This window comes from Paramisgurnus dabryanus, chromosome 24 (assembly GCF_030506205.2).
Source record: "Paramisgurnus dabryanus chromosome 24, PD_genome_1.1, whole genome shotgun sequence".
Taxonomy (NCBI): domain Eukaryota; kingdom Metazoa; phylum Chordata; class Actinopteri; order Cypriniformes; family Cobitidae; genus Paramisgurnus; species Paramisgurnus dabryanus.
Window position 1 is genome coordinate 21,319,994 of NC_133360.1, and position 19,857 is coordinate 21,339,850.

At 37.0% G+C, this 19,857-nt stretch overlaps 1 protein-coding gene across 2 annotated transcripts in view; it reads right to left on the bottom strand.

The window, feature by feature from the left end:
• Nucleotides 1-798: 798 nt before the first annotated feature.
• Nucleotides 799-19,857, bottom strand: part of lcor (ligand dependent nuclear receptor corepressor) — a 42,391-nt gene continuing 23,332 nt past the window's right edge. Inside the window, exons 2-7 of one of the 2 annotated variants that reach the window (XM_065259427.2) lie at nucleotides 13,332-13,397; nucleotides 10,199-10,278; nucleotides 9,553-9,676; nucleotides 6,483-6,821; nucleotides 6,258-6,354; nucleotides 799-2,976 (exon numbers count right to left, since the gene is read on the bottom strand). In XM_065259427.2, the coding sequence (XP_065115499.1) occupies nucleotides 1,923-2,976; nucleotides 6,258-6,354; nucleotides 6,483-6,821; nucleotides 9,553-9,676; nucleotides 10,199-10,278; nucleotides 13,332-13,397 (1,760 nt within the window). In that variant the 3' untranslated portion in view covers nucleotides 799-1,922. Of the gene's footprint in view, nucleotides 2,977-6,257; nucleotides 6,355-6,482; nucleotides 6,825-9,552; nucleotides 9,677-10,198; nucleotides 10,279-13,331; nucleotides 13,398-19,857 lie in introns of both variants that reach the window. The other variant, XM_065259426.2, reaches the window with a different exon arrangement.

Here is a 19,857-nt window from a genome sequence, read left to right on the forward strand (position 1 = left end):
AAAGAGGTACATTACATTAGTGTTTTACAACAGTTTCGTCAGAAACCCTGAAGTTTGAAACATCAGTTTTGTCACAGACTGGGTGAGCACCAGGCAGTGATAGACCAGAATGCCCTTCGAACAACATCAAAGTAGAGCATGCCATTTCAAAAGCCTTCCTTTTTATATACATTAAACGACACAGTTTATATTGGAAAAGGGGCGATATGAAAATAGACAGTGATGGCAACAACAGACAAATTTGGGAATTCAAGCTGTCAACCACTGCATTATTGAAGAGGTAATTTTTTTTCAGTGAAAAATAAACAAAAATTTGGGGAGCATGTTGGGGTCTAAGCTGCAGGACGGTGGGAGGTGTCAAAACATTTCCCGTTTGATCTTGTCTGCTACTGCAAAAGCTACTTTGAAACGCATCCAAACGTAATCGCTTTATTTTAAACCAAAGTGCTATTTTTCGAGAGGTCCCAACTGGCTGTTTCGAATGATAAAATCCCACCAATATCCACAATCCATGGCTCAGCTCTACCCAACTTACGCCCGGTATAAAGCCCTGCCTCTGACCCAACTCACTGAATGAGGACGGGTCACAGGTTCCACTTCAAGTAAGGTCTGCATTGTTTCTCTAAAAACATGATCGCTATATTTGTCTCAGTTGCCCTGAGTTTTACATGAGGAAAAAACTATTCAGAGACAAGAATTGGCTCTCTGCTCTCTGTATGCTAATTTTATAATATAGTCATAACCCTACCCTACCCTATATATTTACCCCCACCCAACCCTCCCCGAAACCAACCCTCGGCAAAAATGCTCTTCTTTTTATAAATATACACGTCAGTGACTGACTATAAGCAGCGATGAGGGAATGGCGAAAAACAGCCCGAAATTGACTGTAGGCGCCCTCCCTCTAATAATTTAAGTAGAAAGATGTGAATTGAAAACACCTTCCTGTTCTGCGTGGTTCAAGTCGGCATTGTCCCTTCACGGGTGTAGAAATCCATTCACGAGAGAGAGAAAGAGACTCTCGCCAAGAGAAAAAAAGGTATTGTAGAATGAGTATTATGTGGTATGCCAGACAGAACAGTAATGGTGTAATGCAAGCAATGTCGAGGTAATCAGGTCTAATTGCCAGATTTAGGCTCTGGCGAGCGCCAGACTGAAAGTGTAGTGCAAAAGAAAGCGCTAGAGTTAAAGAAAGTTTAGTTACAGAAACGTAAAAAAAACGTTTTTTAAACATCACAAACATGCATCCCTGAATGACTAATCATAAGCTTCATCTCTCTCTCTTTTTTTTTAAATGGACAAGTCTAATTCTTAGTCTGTATCAATGGCGCTGAATATAAAAGGAGGAAACGATGGAGAGTTGAAATAAATTTTTTTTACCTGTTAATAGAAAAACGGGGCCCTAGCGAAAGATCCCTGGTGAGAATCCTTGTCAAATCCATTTGAACTAAATTAGTTTAAAGACTTATTTCATGAACCAATCAAAGAAGATTGTGAAGGGTCAAATCATCGCAAGCAAGGTACCCTCCAAACCCCACTTCTCATTTCTCAAAATTGCATGCCGTCCAAAGCACTAATGGTGCAGCTCAAAAAGTTCAGATGAAGGGGCGAATGAAGGGTTTATCTGCTTGCTTTCTCTAATAAAATGTCTCTGTCATGACTCTCTTATGGCTTTTGTACGCATTTGTTGCTTAATGTTTTGTAAAAAACTTCAACAAATGCGGTGTCAACGTGACCACTAAGATAACTGCCAATTCGTTTTTTTATCCCAAGTTGTCACGCTTAAATCCTCCCATGTATTCCTGCAGTTGTGCTCACCCAGATACTGCAAGTAAATTGGCACAATTAAAGCCCCATCCTTAATTCCAAATCATTATAGTTTTTTTGTCAACGCTTCCAGTTTATGAGGTGTTCTGTGTAATCTACTCGACTTTGTCTCCTGTCGCCTGAAAGACATCCACTTTTGTCGCAATGGGTGTGGTAGCGGGCGTCGATGTGGTTTCGGTTTCGGCTGTGATCCCGGAGTCCTGCCCCTCGGCCCTCATCATCAGTTTAAGCTTTTTCTTTGGTGGGTTCTTCAATGTGCCCATCCTCTCTTTCACCTTGTACTCCAAGGTACTGTGGGGAATACCGTAGATGTTTTGCGCCTTCGAAACGCTCATCTTCCCACCCATCACCACAGCAATGGCTTCTTCTAGTATCTCGGTATTGTACTGGCGATACCTTCCCCTTTTCTTTCGGGGTTGCTTGGAACCTGTTGGATCTCCCTCGGGATCTGATGTCGGGTACTGGGGACCCAAACTTGGTTGTTCGATATCTGCGCCCCAGTACTCACCTATGGCCCCTCCATCAAGGAGACCTCCAAGGGCTCTACGATTCTGCTTTGGCAAGATGGCTCTCAGCTTCCTGCTGAGCGCGTTTTCCGAGTGCACATTGCCCATAGCGATGGAGCCGTAACTGTAGAGATCCGAGGAATTCCCATGGGATTCCCATGACAGGTCCATGCTTCGAACTTGCGGAATCTTCAAGTCCACCGGAGGGGAATGCCCCGGTTCTTTCTTTACCGTGATGGAACCGACATCAATGGATTTTGTGCCTTTGGTGAACACACCATGGTTCTCCTGGAAATGAGGCAGGTCGTTTAGGTCACTAAGGTTCCCGCTAACTTGTTTAAGCTTCAGGAGGCCATCCAAATGGGATTTTCCCCAGGTTCCATCACGTGAAAGAAGGGACTGGGCTTGGCTGTTGAGGAGACCTACAGACTCAAGGCTAGCCAGTGAAAGAGCAGTTGGTTGGCCAATAAGACGGTGTTTCTGGCTCAGCAGTTCCTCTTTAATGAGGAGCGAGCGGGCCAATGGTGGTTTAAGGGATCCGGAACTAATACAATTCTCCCTTATTCCATCATGCAAGCTTCTCGGTGGCAAGCCATCTTCATCATCAACATCCCGATAGTTGTGATCAGCTCTCTGGGAACGCCTAAATTATAGATAAAAAGATGTGTGTTTATATATGTGGATGTAGTATATGAATATAGTTGTGTACTTCAAAGAACGTAAATGCATGTCTCTAAGAAATTGCACATTTCTTAAAAGCATTACATGGTCGAGAAAACAAATATGCATTGGTAGAAAACTATAAGTGGTACACCAATGGAGGAAAGGAAACAGTCTAGGGCAGTGTTGATGGTTTAAATAGTGCAATAGGTCCATGATCCACTGTGACCCTGATGCTTACCGTATTTTTCGGTCTATAAGCCGCATTTTTTTCATAACTTGGCTGGTCTTACAATCAGGTGCGCCTTGTAAGTAATCATGAATTAATTTTGGCATTTATGAGGCAAGAGACAACATTACCGTCTACAGCCGCGAGAGTCCGCCATAGGGTGCTTCTGTAATTATGTAATTCAATGGATTCTGTAATGTGGAATGACGAGTATGCGAACTTCACGGTAGTTGGCTTGTTTGGTTAATTTAGCCTATTCAACTTTCCAGGTAAGTTCTGTATGCTATGGTTTATCGTTTAAATAACTGATAATATTACTTTAACGTACAGACATATATTCAGCCTGCTGTTCTGTTCGCTATTGTTTAATTGAATAACTTGCCTTTCCAGATAAAATGTCTGTTCTTCGGCTTGGATTTTGTGAAATAATTTTCGAAATAAACGCAACGTATAGTCCACTGTGACTATACGGTCTTAATGACGCATTTTTGAATGATGAGGCTTAAACTCCAGTGCGGTTTATAGTCCGGAAAGTACGGTAAAAGAATAGTTTATCCAAAAATACAATTCCGCACAAACAAAGCAACCAAAAGCGTCACCTATATATGCATTAAACTATGCAACTGACATGAGTCATTGCAGCTGCCCAAATTTTTACAGTAAAATTCTGTCCCCAGTGTCTATAAGAGTTTTACCCCTAGTATTGGATAATGATAAATAAGATTACATAGATTCATGCAACTGTTGACGTGCAGAGTTCAGCGCAAGCATAATGGCTGTTCATAAACATCATAATCTCGTTATTTAATGTTGTTGTCTACACTGCACAACAAATATCTTACCCAATGTTCATTGCAAGCCAGTACGGCTTATAATGTGGACAGCATTATCGATTATAACAGATGCAATCTATGTTTGTGCATCTCACTGCTTGCTTACATTATATATAGATAGTAGCCCCTTTCACACATACAGTCTTTACTGGTAATTAACTGGTAAATTGCAGTAAACAGATCATGTGTGAACAGAACCTTTCTGGTAAATCAGTGCTGCTAATTTACAAGTAAAAATGGTTGTAAGATTACAAGTAATTTATAGGTAAATGCTATGTGTGAACGTAAAATAGGATTAGCAGCATTTAGAACGGACGATGTCAGACTGCGCTGACAGCTTCGGGCCAAAGTTTTGATACAGATGACACGTAAACCCCCGCACTGTTTACTGACTTCTCTTACTAAAGTCGAGCTTAAAGTTAAGCACACCTGAAGTTAACGTTCAATTCACCAAGTTTTTTAAAACAGACGTTTTTAACCACGTCTTTCGCACACTTTCTGTGAAGCCTACGTGTAAGCAACAAAATACGAATTGAGGATATGAATTCATAACCCGCCATCATTTACAAACACGGAGCTAGCCGCGCGGCAGTTTAGAAGTAACTTTCGCTTTCTTATTAGTTTACCGGTATTTTGGTAGTGATGTGTGAATGATATCTTACTGGTAAAAAGACAAAGCGACACTGCGTGTGTGAACAGCACATTTTTGTATTTACGGGTAAAGTAATTCTGGTAAATTCGTGGTAATTAATGTGGCTAGTGTCTAATTATAAATAAACCCCAAAAACAGTCTATTGCACATTCCCAGCAAGCAATTTTGCATTAAAAAAATGTCCGAACACATCCCGGACGTCAAGGCAAACTTTGGGCTGCCAGTGAATATGTAATAGGCGTTTAAAGGGAGAGTTCGGCCAAAAATGATATTAAACCCATGATTTACTCACCCCCAAGCAGTCAGAGTTGCATATGTCCATCATTTTTCAGACAAACACATTTTCGGATATTTTAGAAAATGTTTTAGATCTTTCAGTTGATTAAATGTAATGTTACGGGGCCCATCCATAGTCCACGACCTTCAAGTCCAAAAAAAGTGTCCATCCTTCACAAATTAAATCCAAACGGCTCCAGGATGATAAACAAAGGTCTTCTGAGGGTAATCCACGCGGTGTTTTTGTAGAAATATCCATATTTAAAACTTTATTAACGAAAATAAATACCTTCCGGTAGCGCCGCCATCTTAGTCGCGTCCGCATTCAGGATGAGAGCTTACGCAGCCTACGGAGGCTACTCTGCTGCTGCTCTGTGCCCCGCCCTCCGAATTTGTCATACGTCACTAAGAAAAGTGCGTACACTACGCTAATACTCTCTCCTGAATACAGAGGAGTCTAAGATGGCGGCGCTACCGGAAGGTATTTATTTTCGTTAAATAAAGTTTTAAATATGGATATTTCTACAACAACACAGTGCGGATTACCCTCAGAAGACCTTTGTTTATCATCCTGGAGCCGTTTGGATTTAATTTGTGAAGGATGGACGCACTTTTTTTGGACTTGAAGGTCGTGGACCCCGTAACATTACATTTAATCAACTGAAAGATCTAAAACATTTTCTAAAATATCCGAAAATGTGTTTGTCTGAAAAACGATGGACATATGCAACTCGGACAGCTTGGGGGTGAGTAAATCATGGGTTTAATATCATTTTTGGCCGAACTATCCCTTTAACCATAACCTAAAAAATAAATAAATAAAAATAAATAAATAAATGCTGACTCTGCTTACATTATGTAATATCATCTCGCAAGTTATTTTGAAAAATATATGTAATAAAATTCAAGTTTACTTTAGTGAAAAGTGGGTTACTCAAAGCTAGACTATATCAGGTATTAGTTAACCTAGACGGTGAAATGATGGCTATTGCCTGGTGGTTTTAGAGAGACGTGATGGCTAGTGAAGCTAAAATAATTACAGATTAGAGACAATGCTTATCTTTTGGCTGAAGAATCATGTTATGGTTCTTCAGCAGTCAATATTGTAATTTATATCTAATGACACAAAAGCAGACTCTCTTAAAGATTTTAATTCGCCAGCACATATGTTAATGGTTACCACTAATAGGCTTTGTAAATAGAAACCATGTGTTTGACGCAACAGGAGTTGACCTATGCCGTACCAATAAAAAAAAAAAAAAGATTATTCTTACCCCTTAATTGTGGGCACGATTGAGAAACCATGAGAGCTTTTAAGTGAGACACTACCATGACTGTGGTTCTTCTTAGTTGAGAGGTCAAGGACTCCATCTGTAAATAGAGTAAGCAAAAGCATTTAATCAAATTTAATTAAGCTGGACAGTACTTACAAAAGTTACTATTATGTTTTAAGCGTCATAGTCAGTAAAAATGCAAATGTAAGATTCTGAAAGTCTCACCTTGTTCGCTGGGTTCGGTCTCTGGTTTCTTGATGGTGAGGTCCAGCGGGGAGTCTTGGTCTGCCATGAGAAGCTTGCTGAGGACGGGATTCTGTGCGGAGGCAGCTGGGCCGGTACCGGCGCCGCCACAGACGGGAGCGGGTGTGGAGGCGTCCGGCTCCAGCGAGGGCGCTTTCGGCAGGCTTTGGTCCTTGGTGCCGTTGGGCTGGGACTGGGGATTGGGTACGTCCTGAGTTGAGCTGGTTTTTGAGGTATATTCCGCAGCGAATTGTCGGATCATTCGCTGCATGATCTCACGAGCCACTAGAGGAATGTGGGGGTCTGTAAATCTTGGGAGGTCTGCTGGTGAAAAATTAAGTATGATGTAATGAGCCAACGAATGCGTTTTCTGTGTTACATTTTTCATTAATGGCAACCAATAGTTAAGAGAATTCAGGTTCCAATAGTAAAAATGTCATTCATGTTCTTTGGAGAAATCGTTTTTTTATGACACTTAAGAAGCTACAAGAATTTGAGGTTATTTTTATTTTATTAATTGTGCCAGATATTAAAAAACAAATACTTTCAAGGCCTAAAACAAAACTAGAAAGTATTTCAGATGTTCTTGTCTATGCCTCACAGTTCACACATATTTAAACAGTTCTCTTATGTATTTTGCAAAATCGTTATTGAGCAGCCAAGTAATACACATACAATGCAAGTTAATATTTGACTACAGGAACTTCTCTTATCAGTTCTTCCCTTTAATGCATTTTATATAGGGACCTGTTGCGCAAGCACTTTGTTGCCATGCTGCCATTGTTAAAATCAAAGCCGATGGATTTGGCAGATGTGCTCTTAAACATTTCCCATAGGGTAGTAAAGTCCAGCGATTCCTTAGCTTTGCTTCCTTCACCAAAACATGATCCATAAGGAAACAAATGTGATCTTCAAAACAATTTATATATATGAATATCCATTATATACACTGAAAAAAATGATTCATTCAATTTACTCCATTTTTTAAGGTAAGTGGTTGCAATCCATTTATTTAAGCTACATTTAAACAAAAAATTTAGAAAAAATAAACTTTAAATGTAGCTTAAATAAATTGATCGCAGCCACTTATCTTAAAAAATTGAGTAAATTAAATGAATAATTTTTTCCACTGTATATATTGTCTGCTTTTTGTGAATATTTATTTGAAATGACATTTCGATAGTCATAAAAAGTAATTAAACTTCTAGTTTAAGAGTCTTTTAAAGGTGCATTGTGTAATTTTTAAAAGGATCTCTTGACAGAAATGCAAAATAATATACAAAGCTATATTATCAGGGGTGTATAAAGACCTTGCATAATGAACCGTTATGTTTTTATGAGACGTTTTTATCTACGTACACAGAGGGTCCCCTTAAGTGGAAGTCGCCATTTTGTGCCACCATGTTTCTACAGAAGCCCTTAACGGATAAACTTTTGTACTAAGTTGTCTCCAACGATGACGTTTTTCCGGTGACGGCTAACGTAGCGTTTTTTTGCGTTTCAAAAGCGTGGGGTGAGCAGTGGACTGAGCTGTTGGTTGCAATTCGCAACCTTACCAGTAGATGCCGCTAGAATTTACACACAGCACCTTTTAAGGTTATTTTTCAAATCTCTTAAAAATAACTAATTAAATATTAATTAGAAACATTTTAATTTATTTTAATCATCTATGCTGTTTCAGTCTAACGCCCTCAAAATGTAAATTTACTAAAAATTATTCGGAAAAAAAACTTTCACTTAATGCATTTTTTAAATATTTTGTTTATTTTTATTCCTTTTTTGTTTCTATCTATTAGAAGTAGTGGTGCGCGGTGCAAGAACTAACGTCGTCCTGTTTACATTGTTGCACAAGGTTGAGTGTTTTGTATTTATGGTATTTTTTTCACACTGCCAAAAGACAATATCCCGCAAATTATTGGAAATGTATAATGTTTTTCCAGAGAGTTACTGATGAACGAGTGTTTTGGTGACATGTAAGTACATTTTTTCATCATATGTTTTTTTTTTCGGTTTCTAAGTTGGGTGTGTAAGATACCAAATCCAATGCTGTGTCATATTAATCAGTGTCTTGTTGACTAAAACATAGCATCGTTTTGAAATATGTCTGCAGCTCTTAGCAACTTTTTTGGTGTGCTTGAAAATGTTTTGACCCAGCAGGGTTAATTGTAACGTGGATACCCGTCTATTATAGACAGATATATAAACAATATCCACTTTAGGTATATAGACAAAATAGTATTGAAATATTTGTCTGCAAACTTAATATTTAGCAAGTGTTACAAATAAACCCCCTGCCTGTTACAATTAACCCCACCTATGGGGTAAGTTGTAACGTTTGCACTTCTGTCACGTTTGGTGTAATTGTCCAAGAATGTTAAGTAGTGATGCACCAATAGGATTTTTTTGGGCCGATACCGATACCGATTTAAACAGACAACTTCTGGCCGATACCGATGCCAATATTAAACACTTGTATACAATCCTATACAGTTGGTCTTTTAGTTAGTTTATTTCTGAATCAAATTATTTTTACTGAACACGGATCTAATTAACATTAAACTGACCAACATAACAAGAGAGGCACAAATTAAGCTAAAACAAATATGATAAGACAGCATGACAACCTTAAAAGGTGGTTTTTGCTATTCAGCATTTATTTTATTAACAACATTAACTAATTTTTTTTTTTTACATATAATGGATTTCTTTATGCAGTTAATTAATAAACAATCGGTATCGGCCTTTCTCGTGCTATTGCCAAATTTATCAAAAATCGGCCGATAAATATCGGCGGCCGATACATCGGTGCATCACTAATGGTAAGAACTAGAAACTTCAAATGTTCATTTGTAGCAGAGATGTGTGTGTTGCTTGAGTAAAAATATAATTAATCAAACTCAAATATTTTTTGAATGATTGAGCCAAAACCAAAAAGCGTTAGGTTGTGCCCCGCTCTTCCCTACATCTAAAACACATACGTTCATATAGGGCAATATATCAGAGTTCTGTATGGGATATATTCCATATATTTCACATTAATTCATTTTCTTACCCTTTCTGTAGAAGACAACATTGAGGAAGTCCTCTGCTTGCTTCTCAAGCTTGTTAATATTGGACTCCTCTTGCTTGAAGCTGTCAGTTTCTGATAACACTTGGTTGTTCAAACCAAAGTTCTCCTTTAAAGAATAAAATGATACAAATCTATTAAATCAAACAGAAGCTATTTGATTTATAGCGCAAAATGCTTCATTTCGAAATGTATACAATATATTTTTTCCCTCTGAAATGAGTGGAATCCAGTTTAAAAGCATTTAAATCCTTTTTAAGGCGTATGTTTATTATAGATGTTGATTGCATCAAATTGATAAATAGCTGAATGCCATTTAATATGATTTCTCTCATTAAAAGCAAAATGACTTTACAAGGTCAGATTGAAAAGCTCAGGTAAAAATGTAAAAACTGTGCCTTAAGACAACATGTCTTGCAATGTTTCCAAGTAAAAGCTCAGACAGTATAACGATGATGCTAAAACCTTAAAATGATCCACTCTCTTTTCTGCAAAATCAGCCACTACGAATAAATGTAAGATGCTTAAAGTTAACAGCATTGCACTGCTTCAGGTGAAAATGGCATATTGAAGGCATCTTAATGTGTTGTTTGCCAAAATGCACAGATAATAAAAATCTGAAAGTAATTACCTTCACTTTTTCACGTCTTAAGCAGCAAAATAGACAATTTTCATTAAATGACCAATCGGACACTCCCTCTGGCTCACAATCTGCAAAACAATGAATTAAGATTTAATGAGTGGGTATCCTTTTCCAAACCAGCAAGACTTTCATATGACACAAACATGCTATTCTTTTCACTGCATTGACATTTATTTTGGATGCAACCCAAGTGTCATTTTAAATGTGTTATATATATATATATATATATTTCATTCTGGATTTAAAGAAGGTGGGGGAGGGACAAAACAAGACAGAAATCAAAACAGGAGACCTCCTCCACTTGAGGAAACAGAATTACATCTTACTCCATTGTTTCTAAGCAACTGACAGTAGTGGCAGAAGGTCGGATGGTGTGAAGACATTAATCAAAAGTCTGTATAATTGTTGCGTATGAAATGTGCTCTACAATTAAATTCGACTTCAGACTAGTATTTTAAATATGCTATGTCTGTTTTTAAAAAACGTACTTAAAAACTTGCCCTCGTGCAATGGGGCACAATAACACAAAAAATTATACTGCAATATTTATTTTTTAGTCTTTCTATACATTTATCTGCACTGAAATACACTAAAAATGTTAGGTCAAAAGAGACAAACTCACGCGCTGGGTTTATAATGGGTTAAAACAAGCCAGCACTTTCAGTTAAAACAACCCAGTATAGGTTAAATTACAACACAATGGGTTGGATTCTTACTGGATTCTTACTTGGATTCTTTTTTTGAAAATAACTTAAAAATAATTAATTAACTTTAACTTAAAATAATTGTTTTATAATATGCTATTTTGAAAACAAAATAATTCATGATAATTATTTATTTTCACTGTGTTTTTTCATTTTAGCTTTTATTAGGGGTGTGACGAGACACTTAATCCACGAGACGAGACGAAACACGAGATTGGGTTCACGAGAACGAGACGAAACAATATTTTTGCACTTTAAAAAAAAACCCTCAATGATAAAATAAATGAATAAGAAACGGAAATCACATTATTTTTAAATGTTTAAACTAATCAAGGACTGGCCCTAACAATTATTTTGCTAACTGATATTGAAGTAATTTGTTATTTTGGGGTAATAAAACTAGACCCAAGTGAGCAGTAGCATTTAAAATTACATAATAACGAAGATGCAATAATAATTGGTTCAAATAAAGTATTAAAACCAAGTTACATTAAACAACATTTTGTGGCCTATAAATAAAAAGCATTATGTATGTATTATAACAAATGCCTGCAGGGGGCGATAGAGGACTCGTCTCGCAGACGCTGTCTTCACTTTCACGTAGAGAAACGCTTATTTTTAGCCAAACAATGTTTAAATCCATATTAATATTTAATATAGGTCCATTTCTTTACACTAGAAATGATACAACTACTGTCATTTTTTGAGCAAGAACATGCACACATAAATCATGTAAACTCTGAGTGAGGGCTTAATCTGCTGAGACACATCTGACACTGATCAACAGACAAAAACAATGCGTCTCAGACTTCACACGTGCTCCCAAACGAACATTATTGGAAACCTAAACAAAAAAGCAAACGCAGTAAAAGACAAATATAATGCATGCACTGTAAAAGGGTCAAACAGAAAGCTGCATCCTTCGGAGGTCGCATATGCAGGCTGCATACCTCATCAAGGATTATTTCAGATCATTAACTGAGCATTACATTCGCAAGTCGTGAGCATATTACAACAAGTTGCGATTAACTAAATAATTAGTAAACTTTATAATTGTTAATAGTCTCTAATAAGACAGTGATGAAGTAAATGCAGTTTAAAAATGTGACCTCCGAAGGATGCAGTCTTTTATTTGAGAAACAGCCAGCACCTGCACAAGAAATCTCGCGAGACACATGTAATCTCGCAAAACACATTTAATCTTGAGAGATCTCGTCGCACCCCTAGCTTTTATCTAATTTTTATGTTTTTATTAACATTAGTTAAAGAGTGTTCATTATGAAATAAATTAAAATAAAATAAGCAACCAGTATCTGTATTGATCTGTACATCAATCCTGGTAACAATTTTAAAGTTATAGATCTAAATTATGAATATCTCAGACATACTTGTGTATGAAGGAATTCAACTTCACATCTACACAGATAAAAATATATTTATGCAAATTATTTTTTTAGTTAAAACTTTTACCATTAATGACCATTGATGAACACAGCTATAAATGTTATCACACCTGAACAATATAACACCATGTTGCCAGCTCTTTTTTGGGGGATTACCAACATAAGTTTTTAATTTTGGTCAGCTTTAAGCAATTTTCAAAATATTTACTAGTGGCGCACTCAACCTTAGGTCATATTTTGCCCATTTTGTTTAGTAAATTAGCAATGATATTACGCACTGCTCGAAAATAGTCCCCTGCCATTGAGAGTTACTAAGGGGACTATTTTCGGCAAAGTCCTTGATTATTCCGCCAGAATGAAAGTATAGTTCCTAGCCATATCGGCCTAGAAAATCACAATTTTAATTTTCTGTCGGTCTTAGTACACAATGTAACTATAGAAGAGTCACATTTTAAATGAAAAAATATCGAATCTCTTTTGTAGAGTTTCTTTTGTTATTTTTTGTAGGCGTGATGCTAATAGTCTAATCCGATTCAATAGATTATGCTAAGCTATCCTAAAAGTGCTAGCGCCAAACTTGGGAGATCAGCTGAATGGATTCCAAAACTTTAAAAAAATTTAAAATGTTTAACTCTGCTGGAGCTGGTAAAAGTGTCCCTTTAAATATTTTTTTTTACTTTTTTGCTTTTATTTTGGTGAAAAGCCACGGAAAGACCTTGTGTGATTTAACATCTTTTTTATCCACACCTGGCAAATTGACTCATCTCCTCTTCTGTTAAATATTCTGTCCTTGATGTGTACATTATATTATCTTGTAGCAGCAAAAATGTTTGGTATTATGTCAAGAATGTAAAGATCAAGTTAATTTAGAGGCTTTTACATATACCAGCTATATGAGAGCCATATTGCAAAATTGATTTTAATTAGAGTAATCAAGCTTGGCCCTTTTTATTCACTTTCATTTGTATTGGTCTTCTCATGCGTCTTTGAAAACTAACAAAATGTAGCACTGACCTTGAAAGAGGGTAAGATCTTTAACTAGTCCTGGTCCAAACAGCCCCTCCAGAATGCTTTCAAACCCTGTGGAGAAAACAAAGGTTCATTCTTATGAGCTGTATGGAAGGTCTGTATGTACAGAATCACACATCCACCCACACAAGCACAAACTGCTTTCAGTTTTATAAACTAAATGAATGCCCAATAAAATACTGCAACTTAGTTTAATTATCTCCAAATCCTGAATCAACGGCAGTTACATATGAATGAAGCTTTAAAAAAAATAAAGATTATTATATTCAGTGAATGACTTACAGTAGTGATGAAAAGAATTTTAATTGACAAATGTGAAGAAAATTAAGCTCCTTTTACGCTTTTATAATAGTACTGTATTTATGAAGATGTTTAAGCGCATTTATTTAGATTAGGCCTTGTATGACTTCAGCATTTTATTTTTTAATTTATTTTTTTACAAAGTACAGATTTTTTAAGTACTACACACTTACTGATGGTTACTAGAAAATATATTTTTTTAAACCATCCACTAATAAAACTATCAATTTTTTTTATTTTGGTGCATGTACAATTCAAAATTGATTGAAAAACAGCAATACAAGCTTATAAATATTTTTAAATATAAATGAAAACATATGAAGAGTTTGGTTCCAAAATGCGATAAATGCATTTTTTTGATGAATTACCACCAAAATCAGTATTGTATCAGGTCAGTATTAAAGAGTCAATTCTTCATTTTACGCAAAATCCGATATCTGCCGTGTTCCTCTGTCATCTTTTCTCCCTTTTTTTCAAACTGCGAAAAAACATCAGTCCTCCTTGCAATAAATCCGCTCAACCAATCACAGCACACCATTCCACGCATTGTAAAGTGTAGTTCAGTTTCTGTATGTAGCACCATGGTCCTAGATAAACGTTTAGGTATAATTTCACTATGTAGTGCACTGCTATGTATGACATGACAATGACAAGCTTCTAGACTGTTTTAAAAAAACAAAATGATGTATAAGTGTGACCCTGACCACACATTAAACTTAACATAACGGCATTTTCTAAAAAGTAATTTTTTAGTTTCTTCAGCAATGCACTTTAATGATGAAAAGAGACTCTCTTAGTTTTTGTCCTTCAGATATGCAGTGTTTTTTGGCAGAAGCAAAAACACAAGGGCTTAGTGTGATTCACTATTTATCAGCTGTTCGCACTGCGCTCTGTCTCAAATGCTGCATTCCAAATTGTTGGCTACAAAGAAAGCTTTGAAACCAAAAATGAACACTTCAAACAGTAGCAACATTCCAGTTTGTTAAACACATTGCATTACAGCGATAACTGCAGCCGTATTTAAGCTGTTGTAGATAATGATGTTGATACACAGCGATCAGTGGTAATTAAAAAGAGTGAAAAGGAGATGGCTATAAGGTATTTTATTAAGATTTTGAAAAACACTTTAACTTAAAAAATTTTTTTTTGCAAAGCCTTTTACAGTGCATGCATTATATTCCATATAGTCTTTTGGGTTTCCTATAATGTTCGTTTGGAAAATGTCTGAGATGTGATGTGTTTGTCTGTTGATCTTTTACATGTAAAGTGTCTCAGCAGTTTAAAGTCGAGTTTACATGATTTAATGTGTGAATGTTATTGCTTAAGAATGACAGTGGCTGTATCATTTCTATTGTAAACATACAAATATTAAATATTTAAATGGATATTTAATATTTAAATATTTAGGGGTGGTGATGGGGCAGTGGATAAGACACACACCTTTGGTGTAAGAGACCTGGGTTCGAATCCACTGTGACATACCATTGTGTCCCTGAGCAAGACACAAGCCGAAAGTATACTAGGGACGTCCGCGTATGCGCGCCGTCCGCATGACTTAATTTTCGTCATCAAGAGGGTCCGCGGCCGGCCGTGCGGACCGTCCGCGAGCAGCCCAAAATTTGAGACCTCGCGGACAGTGCGCCTACAGTCCGCGTACAACAGCGCATGCGCGTGAAAATATTTAGACAGTGCACTCCACTATAAACAATTATACAAAGGAAATAGACAGCATTTGCACACACACTATCGTTTTTCTTCTTTAACTTTTACTTCTTCCAAGAACAGAAAGCTCTGGAGCATGTTTGTTTGATTCCTGTTCTTTGTTGTCTTGTTGTTTGTTCTAAACTGTGTTTGCAATGGTGGATGAGTTACTTTTCTTCTCCTATCCTAATGTTTTAATGTACTGTAAATGTTGCCAAATCAGTGCTGCCCTGACAGCCTGTTAGACTAATAATTTGAATAAGAAATCATTTGTATTGCGTATAGTGTCGAACACGGCCATCCGCGTGTAGCCGCGGGGAGTATACTCGAAAAGCTGCGCGGACGCGTGCGCGCGCGAGCCGGACGCGGACGCGGAAAAAAAGTATACCGCGGTCTTTAACCCCTAGTTGCTCCAGAGGCGTGTGGTGCGACCCCTGACATATATAGCAATTGTAAGTCGCTTTGGATAAAAACGTCAGCTAAATGAATAAGTAAGTAAGATTTAAACACCGTTTGGCCAAAGGTAAATGTTTTTCTCAATCTAAAGGGAAAGTAAAAACAACAATCGTGAGTCTGCTGGCGTCCTCTGCTTTTTTTAGATTTACCATTTTTTTTTTTTTTTTGAAATTCAACAGACACTGGAATGAAATGGTCACAATACATCTAGAAATGATGATTAGAGGCAACACTGAAGTGGTCTCCTAATTTTTTCCTTGGCTGCAGGGTTTCCCGCAGCACGTTTCAGTTCAGGCGGCCCACCTAAGCTTGGAAACCCTACCGCCTTAACTAGGTAATCCAAAAAAATAATAATTATTATTATAATAATTTCGCTGTTTTATTTGAGTGTTTTAAATAAAAACATTTTATGCCGCATACTCCCTGCCCCTTTGATTGCCACACCCTCTGCCCCGCCCACTAGCACAACCCGACCACCTTAACTAACAAATTTTTTTGCGGGAAACCCTGGGCTGTATATTAATGTTTTAGTTTTGTTATGGTTTTGATACTTTATTTGAACCGGTTATTATTGCATCATCTTTATTATGTCATTTAAAGGTTACTGTTTACTTAAGTCTATTTTTATTACCAAAAAATATCTATGTGTAGATAAGATTGATATATTGTACAGATTGTATAGAGTCGAGAAGTACGATATGAGATTAGCAAAATTATTGTTAGGGACAGTCCTAGATTGGTTAAAACATTTCAAAATTATGTGATTTCAATTTCTCATTCATATATTTTACCATTGAGGATTTCTTAAAATGCGTAAAAATCTTTGAGTCTCGTCTCGTGGAGTAAGTGTCACACCCCTATGAAGTATTTAAATATTAGTCATAACTTGTTTGTCATTATGTATGTAGTGGTTCTAAAATTGGGGGTCCCCAGATAGTGACGGGGCCCCAGTATTATGACTTTTTATGAAATATATTAATTTATCATAAATTCTGTGAAATCAAAATTAAGAAAAAATTAACTAACAATGAAAATGACTACTTTGTATCATTTTATATGTTTTTTTTATTTAAAATTCAAATTATAATTTGTCATGAATTTGTCATGAATTTTCTTGGAGGGCAAATGGGGTGGATCCTACACAAGGGGGACCCTCACGCTAAAAAATGTAAAAAACCACTGTGTGGTACAGTACTGAATGTCTTCTTGCAAATTTTCATGCAAGAGGCGCTGACGTTGAAGGAGGGACTGAGGAACCATGTGGGATTTCAGAACAGAACGACTCATTCAAACAAACAAAACTAACATTCATACAACACTACCCCCTAAATCCCAGAAAACAAGGAATGTATGGACTGCATACGTACAGAAAATTAAAAGAACAACAGCACAAACAGGGCGGGGAGATCTCCCATGGAGGGCTGCGTGAACGGGCTAATCAATTTGACACCGGGGAGGGTTGCATCAGCAGCTTTTTGTTTGAACTTCCTGGTGACCATTAATAGTCTATATATAGTGTAGTGGATGTATGAATAATTTACTTTCACTGGGCAACAAGCCCCCATGTCTCTAACCAGTAGATAAGATCGATATATTGTAAATATATATATATACTGTAAAATGTACAGAGTCGAGATGTCTGAGATGGTTGAAGGACACCATCTCTAAGATGTGTTTTGAGAAAGTTTTCATACACATATATATATTAAATCTGATGTAAAAAACATGAACTATATATAATTATGGATTAATTATGAATTTAAATCTGTGTTAAGAAATGTCAGTTCGTCTTAAAGCGGTCATCTGTATTTCCTGACTCAACTGTAACATTTTAAGAAACCGAGTACCGCCCAGAAGATCAATATCATCTTCCATAAAAGGAAAGGAAAAAACCCAGCTTTCTCTCTCCGGGGAAAACAATGCCTTCATTAAATCTTTAAAATCAGCATATTAGAGACAGTGCACGCTAGCCTCCCCATGGTTTATCTTAACCCTAAATTAAACCCACTCCCTCCCCCAATCCTTAACATCTTTCATGCAAAGTGGGTAGAAAGGGGGTTGGGGTTGTACTTCAGGGGAAATCTGTGTCAACTACAACCATCTCTATTTGGTAGGGTCATTCCACGAGAGTGCCAGTAGCGTGACAGCATGGCTAAAGGCAACCAAAACAAGACGCAGTGTCGAAGCAAACTAGATTTCGAGTTCTCGGAAGTTAATGAATCTAATTGACCTACACACACTTACACCAGGACATACACACATTAATCTTGGTTAAATCACAGCAGAAGAATCTCATTTTTTCCAAAATAAGGAGGTATGGGTAGATTCGGATATGTACAGTAGCCTAAGCAATTCAATGGACATGCAAAAAACAAATGCATTCAAAACCAGCCCCTCCTGGAACCCATCCATTGTTTTTTTTAAAAAGCGAGAGGTTTTTTACGTATCAGCTGCATTTATCCAATTTCAAGCATGTTCAATTTGGGGAGGGGCGGAAGAAACTGGGTCATTCCTCTTTGTTGGGTTAAGGAGTTAACCCACTAAAAAAGCCACACTACTGCTCTTTCAAAGAGCAATTCAAATAAATAAAGAAGCTGCCTTTTGTAACCCTGAGGGGTGTTCTCTAAGTTTAGAGAAAAAAAACACAGCAATGTTTTCCTGACAATTCTCTGACAGGAAGCTGTCGGCTAAAATTCAGCATGGCGACACACAGGAGGAATCACGCTGAGCTGTCGGGGCCAATGATTTATCCACTGCGCCATGTGCCAAAAAGCAGGACAACTAATTAATTATCCAATTATTTAATTATCCAAGGAAATGATTAGGAATTCAACTGACTAAATCTTCGGAAACATGCCAGGTAAAAGAAAATAGAGCACTAACAATTGAGAACCTGCAGGTTTTGGTATTTATAATAGACCTTTTACATACAATGAAACACTTAGTTGAACAGTGCAAGGTATGTGCTGTGTTTAAAGCGCAGTTAAAAGCTAATAAGAAAATAAAACTTCAAAAACGTAAAGTGTCAAGGCCTGTTAAAGTCGCCATGAAACGGAAGTAGCGTTTGTCTTACTTTACCAGTGGTGACGTATATCCGAGTAAAACGGCTTCTGAAATGAACAAAGGAATTCATCTATTGAGAAATGATTGGATAGTTTGAAGTTGAGTCATGTTGTTAATTGACCTATGGCTAAGCCACGCCCCCTCCACTCACTCGACAAACAATCAACATTTGGTGACAGGCGCTATGGCAGCTGTCACAGTAAGAGACATTTCACAGGAGGCAATTGATGATTTTTGGAGCCAGAAAGACTATATATCATGTCGAAGTCACCAAAAGGGCCTTAACTATGAATTTGAGGGCTATATTAATAATTTTATTGTTGAGAAGGTCATTGAAAAGCTTCAGCTCCAGGTAAAAACTTACAGGTCACAGTGTTAACGTGATAAACCACATCTCGTGATCAAATTAAATATGTACAGGTCTAAGTTGCATACAAGACTTTTTACTATCTTTACCACGAGTCCCCCTCCGTTATTTTGGTGCTACAGTATTTACATTATCATAATATTATTTGTTATCTCGGTTATTTACAGATACGTTAATCAAGCTAAGTGACATGTACAACGCAGCTAGAAGCTAACTCCAACGTTTTCTAATGTCAGGCTAACGTTACGTTAGAGATGTTAAAAATAACGTTCAAATACGTAGGTGACTTAGCTTAGAACAGATGTAGACATCCTTGTTAAATTTATCTACGTTTAGTTGGTGTTGTGGTCTACTGCATAACTTAATCTGGATTAAGCAGACACTTATCTCGGTTGAGATGTGGCTTGGGAAAGGGTAAAAAAAATACGGGTAAAAATACACAACGTCACCCTGCCTCTTGGGATACCTAGTGAGTGTACCCCAAGCACATTATTTTGTGAATTTGGTATAATACAATGTGTTTTTTTCCCTCTCTTTCTGAAACGCACCGATTCAATTACAAAACTCATTGATTTCAAAAGTGCTGTGTCTCTGATTGGCCAGCTAATCTGTATGTTGTACACA